The sequence below is a fragment of the Chinchilla lanigera genome, unplaced genomic scaffold, assembly GCF_000276665.1.
Source record: "Chinchilla lanigera isolate Chin_1 unplaced genomic scaffold, ChiLan1.0 scaffold00054, whole genome shotgun sequence".
Classification (NCBI taxonomy): Eukaryota; Metazoa; Chordata; class Mammalia; order Rodentia; family Chinchillidae; genus Chinchilla; species Chinchilla lanigera.
In genome coordinates, this window is record NW_004955455.1 from 12,022,978 (window position 1) to 12,041,013 (window position 18,036).

Consider the following 18,036-nt stretch of genomic DNA (forward strand, 5'->3'; position numbering starts at 1 on the left):
GAGAGAATTCTTATTGATTTAAAAGATAGAGCGAGGTGAGTCCACTTCCTTCTGGTGACATCTTATTAAGCAGCTGCTCAGCACCCTCTCCTTTCTCTATCAAGGGACGTCCAGCCAAATGTCACTTTTCCTATAATCCCCAGATAACCATTTTAATTAAAATTTACAAAAACCATCTAACAGCATGTGCTCTGACTTTTCTTCACTCAGAAAACCAACCAGAAGGAAAAGAAAGTTTCCCAGCAGAGAAAAGATTGGCAACAGTGCTCCCCAACACAGGCCGGGGCCAGGCCCCCAAATGGCAGAGTCCTGCGCTGCCGGTTACCTTTGATGCCGTGATGAAGTGCTCCCACCTCTGTTCCCTGGATTTGTCCTTATTGACTTTTTTTATGGAGCTCTTGCTTCCACCTGGGTCCCTGAGTGAGAAACAGCTTAATGAGTTTTCCGTTTGCAGAGCCTCTGTTTATCATAAGTTTTTGTTTTTAACAAATGCAATAAATAGACGATGAATGGTGTCTGGTCTCTGGTATGCTCCCCTCCCTACCCTCCCATACTTTGGCAGAAGCAGGGGGAGGGGTGTAATTCTCTCTAGCTGAGTTTTTTGAGGGGAATCAAGGACAGTAGAGACCACTGCTTACTGAGCGAGGGTGGAGGGAGGTGGGTTATATTTGTATGCACTCTACGTCTATTTGCACTTTGGTGGTGAAACACAAATTGAAAACACAAATTTTCTTGAAAATGCTAAGCCCTGGGCTCTCACTCTCATTTAGCAAAATGAGCTAGAGCTAAGCAGACGTCTTCTCTTTAGTTGCGCTGCAGCGTTTTAGTTTGCTACAGACCTCACTACTCCCTAGAGTATTCCACCCAGCCTGATGTTTCCATTAACACGATGAACTCCAGGGCAAATGTGAGGTTATACCTGGGAGTGAACTGAAAAGGGTGCTCGTTTCTAAATCTTTGCCTTTTCCATTGACTAAGGTCGTACTATCAGGGACTCAGTAAGTACTCTGAGTGGGATTGGGTGGGGTGCATGGGGTGGGCTGGGTGATGAAAAATCACTGGTTTGTGGTTTATGGAGCTAAAGTTCTCTAGGAAGTCCTGTGCAAGAAGACACTTCTGTGTGTTGGTTCTCATCTCACCATCTCAGTCACTACAACCTTGTGACACAGTCATCATCAGCCCATTCTGCAGAGGAGGAAGCACACTTGGGGGCTTAAGCCACTCAGTCACAAGCAGATTTAGAATGCAACAAATGAAGTTAGTTTCAGGGCCCCTTCCCTATGTGGGCCTCTGCCTCAGAATTGTGCCAATAATTTCATATTGTGATCTTGTGTTTTTGTTTTTTTAAGTGCCTTTCTCCCCAGTTAAATAAGCTCAGGTCCTATACAACCTGGATCCTACTCTCCTGGGTTGGGGAACTTTCTGGATGGGAAACCAAAGCCCCTGCAGCCTCTGTGGGTGACAAGCCTGTAATTCCTTACCTAAACCTGTGGCACCAAATGTGTTGCAAATTCATAATTTTGGTATTTCAGACAAAAACTGCCACATATATCATATATTATCATAAGCCTTCCAACAGGGTCTAGGGAAACATCTTATAATCAAACATGATAATATTTTTGTGAAAAAATACATGACTATTTATATTCAGTGAGATAAATAAAGACTCTAAATAGCTTCAAGTAAGGTTTTGCCACCAAATCAGTCTAGTTCATATCCAATTTTGCTGTAGTTTTCAGTGTCTTTAGAGTGGACTTCTGACTATGGTAGAATTGGCTTTCCACAGAGAAGCAATTAGAGTCTCAGTGTGTGATCTCTCTGTTGATTGACTAATCCATCCATTCATCCATTCACCTATCCATCCATCCATCCATCCATCCATCCATCCATCCATCCATCCATCATCCATCCATCCTCTATCCATCTCTTTTTGTTCTTCTTTTTCTCTGCAGAAAAGAGTTTCAGATAGCTTGGATCTTTTCAATCATTTCACTGGTTCTCACCTAGTACAGAGCAGGAACTTGAAATGAGATGAACGGACCAATTTTGATCACTCAGAGAGGTTTAGACTTGTCAGGAGCTGCTGATTGCTGGTAGTAGGTGAATGGGCTTAAATATAGGAGGCAAAATGTGAGAGAGATAAAACCTAATTGAAGGCTGATTTCTCATGGCATGGGAGTTGGAGGGACAGAACCATAGGCTTTTACGAGTCCACAGGAGGAGAGGGGCGTGCTTTCCCCACAAGCAGGACCTTGCTGAACATCTACCAGCTCACAGCCAGGACACAAGATGCACACACAGACCCCAAGGCGGAAATTGGGCTGGGAAGGGTGGGGTGAGAACATGCCTCCAAGCTTTTTGTAAGACTTTATGTTTGATTACACAATAAAAAGCCCTCTGAATAATTAACTGAGAAGCTCATTTAAGTGAGTTCTGCTTGCCTCTCCCCAGTGTAATCAAATTAGGGAATATTTAAAATCAAGCCAGAGGAAGAAGGAGCAGTACTTCAGTCCTATAAACAATATTTAAACTAGCAGCGCTTTTGAAGTCTGATTTAAGGCTCACCAACTGGAAGCTTTAGCGTTTCCGTGTTGGAGCAGGGTTTCTTTTAAGACCACAGGGCTTTTTACTTTTCCTTTTGCTAAGGCGGCCCCTGCTGAGCTGCCAGCCTTCTTCTTGAAGTTCAAAAGCAGCCCCCTTCCCCCTTTAAAATTAAATCTGGTCCCGGCCAAGCTTTCAAAATCTTAAATATTCAGGTCTAATCGGAAAGATGGAAGTTTTCCACTAATGCTGACTGCCAAGATGACCTGAAATCTATTGCAACTTCAAGAAGCAGGCTAAATAAGTTGAAAATGCTTCACGATTCCCACAGACCTTCAAAAGCTCCGAACCCTGGCACTGGCAAAGACACTGATAAAGAAAAGCCCTGGTTAGACGGAATCAGACTCTCTGATGTTTCATTTTCAGTAGCAAATAAACCAAAAGGAAGATCAATAGAAGGAGGAAAGAATAAGACCTCCTGAGCTGCGCTGTCCACCACACGCCTCACGGCAAAGGGCAGACAGAGCAAGCCGGCGTTCCTTCCCTACAGCCAGGTGGGGAAACCATTAGTGACACTAACGAAGTCATCTCCCTGTCACGTCTTTCCTGCTCCCTGAGGTCAGGTGTAGCTCTGTGACTCGCTTTGTTCAAAAATACATGAGCACTAGTGACATGTGGCGCTTTGGGTGGATGCTTTATGAGCCAATCCTGAAGACTGCTTGTTCTGCCTTGTTGATGGTGGAAGCGTGGGTTGAGATGGAGCCTTCATCAGCCCTGCTCCCTGTGTGATTATAATGAGCAGAGGTCCCGTGCTGCATTCATAGGCTGAGGATGAAACCACCATCTGGGGGCATCAAGCTGCTGAGATTTGGGGCTGTTCGCTATGGCAGCTAAGCCTAGCTTACCTAACTGATCCCTCTCACTGACTATCCGTGAGACCCTGGGCAAGTCTTTCAGAGGATCGGAATCAATCAAGTGTTGTCTTGGTGGTTAACCGGGCTGTTCAAGTCCTCTCTCTGACCACCTTCTCCCCCCACGTCTGGCTTTGTGTTAAACTATTCAGCCTCTCTGAGCTTCAGTGTCCTTCTCTGTAAAATGGAGGGCAATGAAAAGAATTGGGGCTGACGAAGGGCTTGGTGGAGGCTTTTTATGGAGAACTCAATATAGCTCAGATAATTACATCAATACCATGCTTTTTTCCAACAGAGATCTTACTTAGTGTTGGTTCAAGGAGGAGCTGGTGCTGGGGAAGGAATCATGAGAAAGGAGAAGTAGCTATTATTTTCAGACCATCATGTCTCCCTGCTACAGATTTCTGGGGGCTTCTGTTTGCTAGAATTCAAGGGAAGTGGGCTCTGAGTAGTCTCATCTTGTGTAACTGTATTCACCAAGTACATTTTGTTCCTGGCGATCACTTGAAGATGTCTACCTGCAACGGCAATCAGAGTAATTTTCCCCAATACTTAACTCTCACTTTTGAGACTTGAATTTGGGATAGAACATCTGCTTCTCAGGGTGGGAGGTCAGTTGGATGGATTTAGGGTGTGCACACAGGTGCGTGACTGAGGAAGGGAAGAACGGCTGATTTTGCACAAGGAAGGGGGAAGACGTCAAAGCTCTCTGATCTTGCAGGCCAGGGGGCCCATCCTGTCTCTGTGTGATACGATAAGCTGACTGTCCTCTGTGTTGTCCCACCCACAGCTGTTGCCGGAGCACAAGAGTGGAGGGGCGATGTAATTCAATCAGTGCGAAGAGGGGAGCAGTGGAGAGCAGAGATTTCTCAGATGTCACCTTTTGAGTCTCTCCTTGGTAATCCAGTTTAGAAGCAAAGTCCCTAGCCCCATGCTATAACGTCACCCATCAATTTCTTCACGACACTTATTGCTGTTATAAATTATCTTGATTCTTGCCTACTTGTTGTGTTTCTTCCCCTGGCCCTTTCTCCAGAATGGAAGCTTCGGGAAACAGGGATGTGGCCTGTTTTTGCACTGCAGTAATCGCAGCAGTGCCTGGAAAAACCAGAGTTGGAGGAAAAAGAGATTTTCTTGGTTGGGAGTGGGACCACATGACAAGGGAGAAGTAAGTTATTTTTATTTTTTAAATTTTATTTTAAAGAGAAAAAAATAGGGGGAACCAATTTAAATAAAAAATGCTCTTATATGTGCTGTTAGTGGTGCCGCAGTGTTTCCTGATAGCGAAAACTTGCAGAAGAATCGATCTGGAAGGTTAAATATACATTCAGATGTTGTACAAGCTCCATAGCTGAGGCTCAGCTGTGTGGGGGGTGGTGCTCCTCATGTATTAAGTTAAATACAAAGGTTTAGCTATAAAGCAGTATGTGCAGAATGGCACTTTTCACTATTTGATAAAAGAAAATGAAATTTCATACATTATATAATCTTGTAACTGGGTCTCTTTTGTACCCTGGGGCCCCTTTCATGATGTACTAATTTGTAATGAGATAGTCCCCCTTTTTTGAAGAAGGCCACTAGATTATTATCTAACTTAATTGAAAACTTTGGGCTTTGGCTATAACACTGGAAACACTCAGCGAGTGGTGAAGCATCCCAGTTTTACAACCAGGCCCATTGTGTTTAAATCCTGACTTCACTTTCGTTAACTATGTAAGCAAATTCTACAAATTTTCTGTGTCTCAATTTCCTTACTGGTAAATTGGACTGAGGCTTACAAGAACTTGTATACTGACATCGCAAGTGCACAAACAGCAGCTATTGTGTTTTAATAAGGTAGATGACTTCAGGTGTTTGTGTTGTGTTTGACTCATCAAAGTGCGGTTGCCTTTTAACCTTATATATTTTTCTAAGGAAGGGAGATTGTTTTTGCCTGTGGCAGACCAGTCCTTGAATGCCTGGACTCTCTCAATAAATGTTAAGTGTATTGGGAATTTGCTAGAATGCAGATTTTTAGGCCTTAACTTAGACCTAATAAATCAGAATTTACATTTTAACGAAATCCCAGGCGCTTCGTAGGCACATTATCACTGGAAACACCTTGAGCTAAGGCACATGAAAATGTTTTGTACAATGTCAAACAATATACATATACATTATTATTATTTTTTACAAGCCAAGATTCCATCCGGTTGGCTTCCCCAATTTTTTTTTTTTTTTTTTTTTTTTTTTTTTGGTTTTTCTCCGGTACCGGGAACGGAACTCACGACCTTGCGCATGCCAGGCAGGTGCTTTTGCCACTGAGCTAAATTCCCAGCCCCTTGGCTTCCCTGATTAAGACTGGGCCCAACCGTGTCTTCCTGGAACAGCTCAAGGCAATGAGACTTAGACCACTGAATTGCTCCTGTGGCGGTAAGGGACAGCACATGGTGCTGGGGACTCTGCCTGGCAGGTCCGTTGGCAACTCCACTACATTTGGCCAGGCCTTTTTCCTGTTTTTTTTTTTTTTTTTTCTCCCTACTGTGATGAGGGAAGATGGCAGGAGTGTTGGGGAGATAGCTCTAGAACTAGTCATATTTGCTTCTTGGTAACTCCTTTCTAGTTAGTCCTTGGATATTTCACCTGTAATAAGAATAACACCAATACAGACTCTCAACGCTTCATCTTTATCCCAAACCCAAAGGGTTTTAAAACTCACCAGCAATTTAAGTAACTTATTTGGCAGCAAAGCATGACCTGAAAGGCCTTTATTTACTCTTATTATGCTCTTAGGATGAATAATCACTTCTTTGTTATCGGCAGAAATATGTTTGCGGACAGAGTGCTGCTTTAGACTCTCTGTGTATCCTATCTTTCCTTACTGAAAAAAAATTCTGGAACATGGATGGTCCCCAAGGGTTTGGATCAAGACCTGTGGATCTTCTTTATATTTTTTATTTTCTTGAGACAGGGTCTCACTATGCAGTTCAGGCTGTCCTTGAGCTCACTTATTTAGCCCAGGCTGGTCTCGAACTTGCAACAATCCTCCTGCCTCAGCCTCCCGAGTGCCGGGACTACAGGCATGCTCCACCAGGCCTGGCTCTGTGGAACTTCTTTAAAAAAAAAAAAAAGATCAAGTCTTACTTTGTCTAACTAGTGGTTTTTATCTCTCAAGGAGGAGGAATTGGCACATTCTTTATTACTGGCTCAGTTTCTCCTTTTGTTGTGAAGCTGGTCCATCCTGTCAGTTGAAATAAACTCTCTTGTTATGAGGAGGAGCAAAGATGCCAGAAAATGATCATGGATTTGAACTGCCACGTGGTGAAATCGGGAAGGTGAGAAGTTGTCTTTTTTCCTAAGTAAAACAGAGACTCAGGAGAAATTCACAATGACATCCTACAATCTGTCATCTGTCCATTCGGCCAACATCCTCTGGGCCATCTGAACAAGAGATCTTCCTGTGACCAGCAGACCATTCTCCTGCCCTCGGACTCCAGCTGCCACGTGTGGAGTCTGACTGCTGTGGAAAGCTCACGTCAAGGTATTGAACCACCTCCACTTCCTCGCTGTAAAATCCATCAGGGGAAGGACTGGATCCTCTGCTGTCATTATGCCTGATGAAAACGAAGCCTCTGGGAGCCACAGGTCATCGAGGTTCAGAAAATGCAGCTGGGTCTCAGGGTCCAGCACTGAAGCGTCCAAATGTGTCAATAACAGGAGGGAGCTGACTGCTTGACTGTGGAAACTCAAATAAGCACAGTCAGGGGAACTGGAGATTTAGTTTGTCCTTCTTGAGGTCATTTGCTGGATTCTTTCTCTTTGCAATTAGGTTTCATTTGACTTGGGTAGCCTTTTATCCCTGTCTGTCCAATCACCAGTGACTGTGGATCTTACCTGTTGGTAAAAGTCTGCTCAAAAGTTTCTTATTTAGCCTGAAATATATTTTTTTTGAGACAGGGTCTCCCTATGCAGTTCAGGCTGGTCTTGAATTTACTATGAAGCCCAGGTTGGCCTCAAACTTGAATTAATCCTCCTGCCTCAGCCTCCTCTGAGCTGAGATTACAGGCCTGCACCACCATGCACAGCTTCTACCCTGAAATTTTAAAGGCATTGATAATCATAGGCCTAACTACTCTTTAATGGAGGGATTTTTATGTTCAATGGCTATCATCTAGTGAGTACTCTTTGTGTTCCCAGATATTAGACTAAATGTTTTCCAGATGTGATTAAGCAGAATTTTACCAACAGGTAAAAATCACACAGCTAGTAAGTAGCAGGATCTGGACTCATATCCAGGACACCAGATGCCAAAACTCTTGCTTTCAGTCACTGGAATCTATGTGGGATTTAAAAAAGTATATTTGAAGATTTGGGGAAATTCGCACTATGGCATAAGGGCAAAACATCATAGACATGGATTAAACATTAAGAAGAAGTCATTCTTCTGCTTTCTTGCTAATTTAAAAGATGTTTTCAGACACTTTCCAGGGAACTTACCCTCCGTTTATGATAATAATGGCATAAAAATGAATCCTAAATGGTGGTATGCTGGAACTGGCTCATACTGGCTATCAAGGACTGCTATGCACCATTTCCTAACTCCAAGTTCGGTAACATCGTGCTGATAAACTTGGAGTCAGCCATGGTCGGGAGGCGGGGGCATTTCCACCATGGATTTCTGCACTGTTGCAAATCACGACTCTCCAGCCTCCAGAGAACTCATTGTTAAACATTTACCATGGCATCACTGCCCCCCAACTGAAGATCCTCATCAAGAGGAAATGTCCCACCAGAAAAAACCAAAGCCCAACAGATACTCTGACTTCCTATGGGAATCTTCGGGCATCATAGTTTTCTCTCAGGTCTGGTCATGTCTGGTTCTGGTTCTAATCTTGGAGGCTGACACTTATGATATCCGGCGGGCTCATGGCGGAAGGTTTGGTACTCTTAGTGTGACCACTACATTTTTTTTGTTGCTGTTGTTATTGCAGTTAACAAAGTTTTTGTTTTTTGGGTATTTTTGTTCACATTCTGTGCACATTTTAAATAACTGACCAAAGGAAACAAAGGTGATCTTTTTTCTCCCCTCCATCTAAATTCTATATTATGTTTTTCCCTTGGTCTGGGAGGATGAGTGCTCATATTTTGGAGACAAAATGTGCTACTGGTGGCATTCTCAGGGAGATGAAGAGCTAGCAGAAGTCAACTGGCTCAGGGGCTCTGGATCTAAGCAATCAACTGTGAAAAAAAATAACATGTTACTTTGACCTCGTGCTTTCTATTTCTCAGACTTTAGTTAAAGGAAATAGTTGCAACTGGGCATAAAAGATATGTATAAGGATAGTCCATGAAGTGCTATTTGAAGTGTCAACATTTTGAGAATGACCTCAGTGTCTGTCAATAGACAAACGATTATCTGAATTATGTTCTGTCTGTAGAATAGAATACCCTGCTGTGTGTTCTTTTCAATATTAAATGAATGTGGGAGCTTCACATGTCCCATCACTGAAAAATACCTATGAGTCATTGTTAAAGGAAAAAAGTCCTGTAGAGAACAGTATGTAGAACATGGTTCCATTCCTGTTAAAAATATTTACAAAGGGGATGGTATTAGCAAGATTTGGAGTGATATACCTTAAAGACTTAAAGGTGGCTTTCTCTAAGGAGGGGATTTCAAAGAGGAAATCAAAATTTTCATGCTTTATACATTTGTGAGTTTTTTTACAAAATTTTTCTAAGAGTAAATTGGACTTACAAGTAGTTTTGCTTTAAAGAAAAATAAATAATGCATGGGAAATGTTTTAAGGCTGTGATTTTCAAACAAATTCTGGGAGCCACAAAGATTTTTTGGAAATAACTGGAGTGCATGTGGGGCTGGAGGCAGGTAGCTGGAAGAACCCCAGGTTTCCTAGGATTCTCGGACTTGTTGCTTCATTTAGAAGTTCCACTTAGAAAAATCTGTTTTACATGATTGGGATTTCTGTTTTAAAAATGGATTATTATTGCTTGAAAAAATTGTTGTAAATCACTGTACTGAAGGAAACTTATGGTTTTAAATTCATCCCAACCAAAATCACCTAATAAATTAAAGCCACTGATCTGTCAGTAGATGCATGAGTTACATTTATGATTGCACTTGAAGTTAGTTGACTGGGGCCCTGGCACGAGAGATGAAACAGGGTTATGGGGAAGGATTTCAGGGATGGGTGGTTAAATGTCTTCTGTAGGAAGGAATTAATTAAGACTCAGAATTTTGGAAAAAGAAAAACACTGACTTTGGCTGGAAGGCAGGGCTGTGTCAGGGCCCTAGTAGCAGTGTTTTGGGGACACTGCCTGAGGACACAGCATGGGCAAGGGGTGGGGAACTATTTTATTTATCTCAGCCCTTTGTTTTCAGGGCACAAATCCAATTCCTCAAGTCAGGGTTCTGTCCCTGTTTCTTTGAGCGGGGAGGTCTCATTCTTGCAGCCAACTTGACTTCCTAAAGAAGCAACGTCGCTGCACGTGTGTCTGTTCCCTGTTCTGCATCCAGTATGCAGTCAGTTCCAGGGATAGTGGCTTAAAAGCTTTTGCGTGAGCCCTCCTGTCTAGTGATGATGCCCTTAACACTTTGCTTGGCTTAGATAATGTGTTCTGGAGCATCTGCCTGGGCAAACACAGCTGATCCAGGATCTCAAATTCCAAGTGCTCTCTCGGGTCCAAGTGGAGAAATATTCTCCAATCTATATTAAAACACAACACAGCCAAAGCAAAGCAAAGCAAAACAAAACACTCCCCAAATAAAAGAGTGAAATAAAGTAGAAAAACATAACAAAGAGAAAGCAAGGAATAAAAGGGAACAGTAGAAGGAGGAAAAGAAGAGGAGAAGACCAAAAAATGTTGGGGTGGCACAGGCCATGAAAGGGGTGGAAGGGAAATCGAGCTGTGGATCTGTGGTGTGCTGCAATAGCTGGTCCATTTCTAGGGTGTAAATGCTGACCCTCAAGCTGACTGATTTCAAGCGACCAATGTGATGTCACTGGATGCAGAGCTGGGAAGAGATGCTTCAGGGAGGGGCACAGAATTTTATCGGCTGTGATGGGTCTGTGTGAGCTAGCTCCAGCTCAGCCCTGTTTGAATCATACAGAACACACAGAACTCGTAAAGCACCCACCTAGAAAAATAGCAAGGGGAGAGGATCAATGGATAGAAGTCTCTTCCCTACTACCCAGGTTGTTGTTAGTTAATGATCAATTGAGGGGCTGCAGAGCCGTACTTGGTATTGAAGCAGGTGATCACGGGCTTCATGATGTGGTGGGTGTGGTCGATGGTCAGGGCCTCCAGGAGCCAATGGAGAGCACACAGTTGGCGGAAGAGGGGTTCGCTGCAAAGACAGAAGGATCCTGTTAGAATAACATTCTTTGAAATCACAGCAATCATAGTTGTGCTGTTAGAAATCCAGCGCCATCCTCAGGTACCTTTATTTTGCACACACCATGAAATTCACCCTTTCTCAAAGAGACAGCCCCACTTTGCATCTGAGGACTTTAGGCTCTGAGGACAGTGGGAAGCCATGCCAGTCTCTGGGCCAGCAGGTGGCAGAGCCATGATTTGAAACAAAATGATTCTATACCTGACCCTGGGAGTTGGTGTGTGTAGTGGGGGACATAATGGAGGGGTCCCCCAGATGCAGATCCTGATGCAGAGAAATGAGAAAATTGAAAAGACTATCCTCTGGGTGTCAGATTGTTTATTTGATATATAAGCAGAAAATAAACTAAGTATGCAAGAAAATCTGGAAACACAGGGAAACTAGTGTATTAACTGTATTTTTTTCAGATTAATAATTGGACCCATTGCTTTCAATGTTTAAGGACTTCACCTTAAAATGTAGCTGGATATTGAAACAAATCACATTAAACATATTAAATATAACTAAAGCCCTGATAAAAATATATTTAAGGCTAGGCATGGTGGGGCATGCCTGTAATCCTGGTACTCAGAAGGCAGAGGCAGGAGGATGTCTGTGGTATCTAATCTGCATTTTTGGAATTCTTGGGCACTTATGTTAAATATCTACAATGACCCAAGCATTAACTAATGTACCTTTTCCATATTATTTAATTCCCCACAAATCTACTGGCTATGAATTATTATCTACAGTTTATAGGAGGGAAAATCAGAATCCAAGAGGTCAATCACAGTGCTGAATGTCGTATAACTTGCTGATGACAGAAATGGTGTCTGAATATCTCATTTAATACTCTGAACATCCCTATAGGAAGGGTACTGTTTTCACCTCCTCTTTACTGAAGGGCAATCTGAGCTCAGAGAGGTGAAGGAGTTACCTGAGGTCACAGAGCTGGACTTAGTGAGGATTTCAACTGAGGTCTAACTGACCCCAAAGCACTGAGCTCTAAGTGCTGATAAAGCCAAAGTGGTGATCACTCTGAGAGCAAGGTCAGGAGAGGGTTAACCTGCTGCCTGAATTTTCCTGGGAACAAGGTGGCATCCTGGTCAGCCTCATCCTCCTATGATTTCTCCTCTCACATGAATAGACAAGATGCCTCCATTACTGAGCTGTGTGATAGCTCTTCACTGAAACTGCATCCCACTGACCCAGTCTCCCCTGGGTTCCTGGGCCTGATGCTCACAAGGGCAGGAAGTCATCATCCACCCCCATTTCCAGTAAGCCCTGGTGCTGAGCCCAAGGATGGAGCAGACCCAGGGCTGCTGCTCTTTTCCTGAGAGAGAGGTATCCACTCCACTCAGCATAAAGGGAAGCTGCCCTTACCCTTCACCTTACCCGCTCGGCCTGCGGTGGTTGTGCCTGCAGGGTCTTAGGAAAAGGAAGGGTCAGTCTCTCTCTCTTTCTCTCTGCCTCTCTGTGTTTGTCTCTGTCTCTCTCTCTCTCAGTCTCTCTCTCTCAATCTCTCTCTCTCAATCTCTCTCTGGAGATCTGGAAAGAAACAAACTAATTTCCTTCTCCAAATTATTCAGTAAGCCCCTACCATTCACCTACTTCTGACTGAAAGCTCCTATAAGCTCTGGCTCTTCCTGTTATTGTTGCTTTCTTCCCCCTAAGGTCATCTGGGTCCTATAGGTAAACAGAGTCTTGGTGGCTCTGGGCACACGGGCATATCCAGCATGTAACCAGGAGGCTCCACATGCCAAATGTGAGGCACTGGGTGTGCGCACTTCCCTAAGCCCTAACTACAAGCCCAGGAAGCTGTGAAAGGTCAAGGTGAATCTTGTTTCACCACACAGAGCCCATGCAGGCCTGGGGTGGGTGCAGGGAAGAAGCAGAAGGAGCTCATCGTTGAGATGGGCTCTACTTGGTGGTGGGTGGCTGGTGGGGACATGGGGCTTGTGACCATTAGATTCATTTCTGTAGGTGACATGAATCAGTGCAAACCTGACCCTCTTCTTCCCTTGATCAATATCTTCCAATTCCCCAAACCATTTGTCCTGGGCTTAAATGTGAACCCTTAACATTCTTACGTTGAAGGTCCAGCCCCAATACATCCAAGTGTGACTGTATTTGGAGACAGAACTTTAAAGGGGCAATTCAAAGACACGGGTCCTTGTACGATGAGGAGACCTGGACACACAGAGACTGAAGCAGGAGAAAGCCCATGTGAGGACGTGGGGAGGAGGCTGCAAGGCAAGGAGAGGCCTCCGGAGAAACCAACCCTGACAGCGCCTCGATCACTCACTTCCACCCGCTGGGTCTGTGTGTAAGTCACACACTCTGGTATGCTGTTGTAGCAGCCCTGGCCAACTGAACACACCAGCACACGCAGGGCCCCTGGCCACCTCTCCAGCTTCTACTTTTCCCATCTGCAGCCCAGGGTGATCCCTCTCAGTGGCTCAAGCTCACCACATGCTCAAAGTTAAAATGTTAGCTTTACCGTCCACTAGGTATGCGTGGCTCTGGCCAAATCACTTAACTGCCTCAGTCTTCCCATCTGTAAAGTGATAGTAATAACCTCATAAAGTTAAGGTGAGGATGGGGTGAAGTGTGTAGCACTGTTCTCTGCTCTTGATCTGTATTTCCACTCCGCCTTCTCTGGCTTTCAGTGACTAGGCTTCTGCTCAGATATCAGTTCTAACAGGAAGCCCTCCTTGATTGCTCTAGGTTTGGGTTAGGCTCTCTCTGTGGACCTTCTATGGCATTCCCATCCCTGCAGTGTGTCCCCTGGTCCACACACTGGGTCTGTTATGATTACGTGTTTCTCTGTCCCTACAGTCCATGAATCTACAAGCTGCAGAGTCTTACCCTACTGTGCCCCTCCGCTCCTGTGCACTGGACGCAGATGGGGCTCAACACATTTCTGGTTGCTGGATAAATGATGGTCAGGATGAACTGAATCAGATCTGACATTGTTCTGAGCTGTTATCTTGGGGTCATAGTTCTTATAGGCACAACCACTGACGTGATAGGTAGGAACAATAAAGCAAAATAATCAAAGTAACAGTAAATACTGCCCATAGGGTCCTTACTCTCCCAGACATTGTTTGACATGCTCAACATCCTTGAACTAAGTTCATCCTTAAAAAATCCTTGTGAAATTGCCATTATTATCTCCATTTTGCAGATAAGCAAACTGAGATATAGGGTCACCAGCCTATCCAAGGTCACAAAGCCAACAATTGGTCAAGTTGGAATCAGAGTCCAGGCAGTTTGGCTCCCAGATTTGCACACTGACTTCAATGTTAATGTTGCCTCTTGTCATAAGGGGGAGACTTTTCTTTTCATCAAGTTTCATTCATTGGGTCTGGACCTTTTTCTCTGTTTATAAAAAGTTTGAAGCCCAATGATGATTCATCTAATCTGTGGTGAAACAGACTGAAGGAGAAAAAAAAAAAGCCCCCAGAAACATGTTGAATAAGAATTAGTCCTTTCTCCTAAGGATCGTTCACGTGCCACGTCATAGCACAATGTCATGGATTTTGACCAGATTAAAAGAGAAAACACTTATTTGCTTAAATGCAGGGCAGAGGAGGAGAAAACACAGAAGTCGGATACACAAAGTCTGCTTGCGCAGTGCTGGAGCTCAGAATTCAGTGAGCACTAGTGGCCAGCATAGTTGATCAGCCTCGCTATTGAAGCTGCTATACCAACCAGAGCGCAGTAGTGGGTGAAAACATCCCTGTGAAGAGAACAGCTTTCTTTTCTTGTATGGAGGAACACAGATACTGCGTACAAAGCCATCCGGAGTGTCCCATGCTGACGGCCAAGGGCAAATCTGGACACGCGTGGTGAGCATTGATTTTCCTGCACAGTTGCTCACAAAAGGCTGTAGGGACAGCCACATCACCCTAGAGGAGAAACAAGGGCCAGTGTTGCCTTCATCTCCTCCCAGTTTTAAATGATTGATTCTGATGCAGTCCATTCAAAATTATTCTCTTCATCATTATTATTTGCAATAGTGGAGGTTGGACCTAGGGCCTTTGCACTGAGCTACAGCCCCCAGGCCTTTAATCTTTTATTTCATTTTTTAATTTTGAGATAGGGTCTTGCTAATTAGCCCAGGCTGAGTTTAAACTTGAGATCCTCCTGCCTCAGCTTCCCAGAATGGTGGGATGGCAGGCATGAACAACCACACTTAGCTGTATTCAGAATTAGTGGGCAGTTTTGGGATCAGTCACACTGGGATTGAAGGCTGAGAAGGCTCTGATTCACATTTGATGTGATGACTGAGAGCTTCATAACTGATCAGATGGTCTGGCTGATGCCTTTCAGTAGACTAATTATAAAAATGCCCTTACCATCCTCTATCCCTCTCTTCTTTATACACTTTGCAAGGTGATTTTATTGCTTTCCCCCCATCAAGAGATGTGTTTTTTCCTAATCCTTGTATCTGAGGTGGGCTGAGGACTTGCTTGGCCAGTAGAATGTGGCAGAAGGGCCACTCTGTCTAGTCTGAGCCCAAGGTCCAAAGGCTTGTGAACAAGGCCATCCTAGTTCAGCTGACCTCCAGCTCATGCTTTAGCTGGGTACACACATCTAAGCAAACTCAACCAAGAGCAGCTGAGCCAGCCTGGACCAGCAGAACCTCCCAGCCAACCAGGAGACTTGGAAGCAGTAATCAAGGGTTGCTGTTTTAAGCATTTCCAGTTAAACTGTTTTGTAATACAGCAATATGTTACTGATCTAGTCATCAAATGAGGCCAGGACCTTTGTATAGTCAAGGAGAAGAAAGGACAGTCTCCAGCTTACGGCAGGGGTTGACAGGCTCTAGCCAGTGGGCCCACCATCTCTTTTTATCAAGACAGCTTTATTGGAACATAACCAATACAACCCATCACTGTATCTTTTATGTTATAATGGCAAAGTTAAGTATTTAACTTTTGGTCTGTAAAGCCTAAGATATTTATTGTCTGGTCCTTTAAGGACATAGCAAGTAAGAACAACATCCACATTAATGACAATAATAATAATAGCCTACTGTTCTGGTTTAGAATGTCTCCCCAAAGTCTCCTGTGTTCAGAAGCAAGGCTTTGGGAAGGTGATTGGCTCACAGGGACACTATACTCATTGTTTCACTCATGAGTACATAACTGAATGTGTTAGGAGGTGGGGGTCTGGCCAGAGGAGGTGGATCACTGTGGGTGTGACCTGGAAGGGTGTATTCTTGTTTCCAGCTCCTCCTTTGTCTCTTTGCTTCCTGGATGCCATGAGTCATGTGAGCAGCGTTCCTCTGCCATGTCCTTCCACAATAATGTTTCTGTTTTGAAGCCAGCTGACCATGGACTGAATTCCTTGAACCATAATCCACATTAAACCACTCCTTTAAAATGTGAGAGGTGAATAGTGTGTCCAGAGATAGAAAAGCTAATACACCTACCTAATACACCTAGTATAAAAATATGACTTAGGAGTCACGAGATAAAGATTCCTGTCACGAGACCCTTGCAAGTTCTGCCCCTCTCTAGGCTTTGTTTTTCCCCACAGTCACTTCACAGCTGATTTAAGTTTCATTGTACTCAGAAAAAGTGAATAGAATGGGATGGGGAGGGAATATGGATTGCTCAGGCACCCTCACCCCATCTTCAGATGATTCAGATGCAAATGAAAACTCTGGTTTCAGAGGGTTTGTCCAGAGAGAGGCAGGGAACAGGGCAAATATTTCCAAGGAACCTTATGGGAAACAACAGGACCTAGTTTTCCAAGGAGATGTTTTCAGAACATCAAGCTTAGGCTGCCAGTTGGAATGACCCTGAGCAAACAGGTCTGCCAAGAAACCAATCATAATATCAATCAAAAGGAAGTAGGAGGAAAGTGCTATTCAGTGGGGCTTATCACAGCCTAGACTGTTAGGGGAGGATGAGGTGGTGTCCGGTAGGTGCTGCTGATGATAATGATGAGGATGGTGTCTGTGATGGCTGCATCATCTACTTATGGACTCAGAGCTCTTATTAATGATTTTCTTTGCCTGCCACCTTGTCTTATGATTTCACTCTGGCGTGATTTTCCTCTTCAAGTGTGGGGGACTTGCCTCTCCAAATAAGTCATGAGCTCATCACAGGAAAGGGAATGGGAAACACTTTCTATGTAGTGTGTGATGATGAGAAATTGGGGTCTAAGGACAGACGGAGCTGATTTAAAGCCCAATTGAATCTTTACATTTGGGGGAGGGTCTGATTTTTTTTCAATTCATCATATGTTCCAGATATTAGTCCTGAGAAACAACTGGCTAGTGTTTTTCCCATGTGGTAATTACGTATATCAAAACTGTATCAGTAAACAATTAAAAAAAGACATGGATGGAAACTGATCAACTTTGAAAACTAGAGATCGAACATGCTGGCTCCAATCAGCCAATCGTTGCCTTTCCTGCTTTTCAGAGGAGTCACCCAGCAAGATAACAGCGATGGCAGGGAGAGCTGGTTAAGGCTGGCATTTTTTTATCTCTGGGTTTCAAGGCTGACTACTTTCCATTTAGGCCTTATTTTCAGGGTAAAGGGTAGTTACGAATATAGTGAAATAAACCTAGGAATGACAGTGTTTGATTAGAGATATTTGTTAAAGGTATTAGTTGAGAGTTAATAGAAAAAAAAGAATTTTTTTTTTTAACATATTAAGATGGCTGTTTGGCAGAAGTTAACTTAAAGAATGGCCGTGGCAAATTTCTTGCATCTTTCAATAAAGACTACCTAAACCTTTTACCTCTCAAAACAAACAAACAAACAAACAAAAATACCAAACCACACAGCCCAATTTCAGTGTAACACTGAGATTTGTGCCCATGGGCAGATAAGTAGACCTCTTTGAGCTTCTGTTTCCTCATCTACAGAGAAGAGATAATAAACAACTGCACAATATGGATGCTGAGAAGACTGAATGAGATAATGTCTATGGAGGGGTCAGTAGTGACCATATTACTATGATCACCCTGGGGGACCTAATAACTACCTGACCAATGAGTAGATCGAGAAGTCTAGAATCCATTGCATTACTGGCCTAAAGGAATTTATTGCCCTAAGGCAGTGATGCTCATTGTGGGTGTCAGAGGAGTAGTCTTGCACCTAGAAGACATTCAGCTGCATCTAGAGATCTTTTTATTTGTCACAGCTTGGTGGAGTGGTGTTACTGGTATCTGGAGCCCATGAGTGCTAAGCA

The 18,036-nt window shown here is 43.7% G+C and overlaps 1 protein-coding gene across 1 annotated transcript in view; it reads right to left on the minus strand.

Moving 5' to 3' along the window:
• Ccdc60 (coiled-coil domain containing 60) overlaps window positions 1-18,036 on the minus strand; it is a 165,764-nt gene that overhangs the window by 24,755 nt on the left and 122,973 nt on the right. The window contains exons 5-6 of the mRNA XM_005396527.1: window positions 10,687-10,794; window positions 326-416 (exon numbers count right to left, since the gene is read on the minus strand). Coding sequence (XP_005396584.1) covers window positions 326-416; window positions 10,687-10,794 — 199 coding nt within the window. The remainder of the gene's footprint in view (window positions 1-325; window positions 417-10,686; window positions 10,795-18,036) is intronic.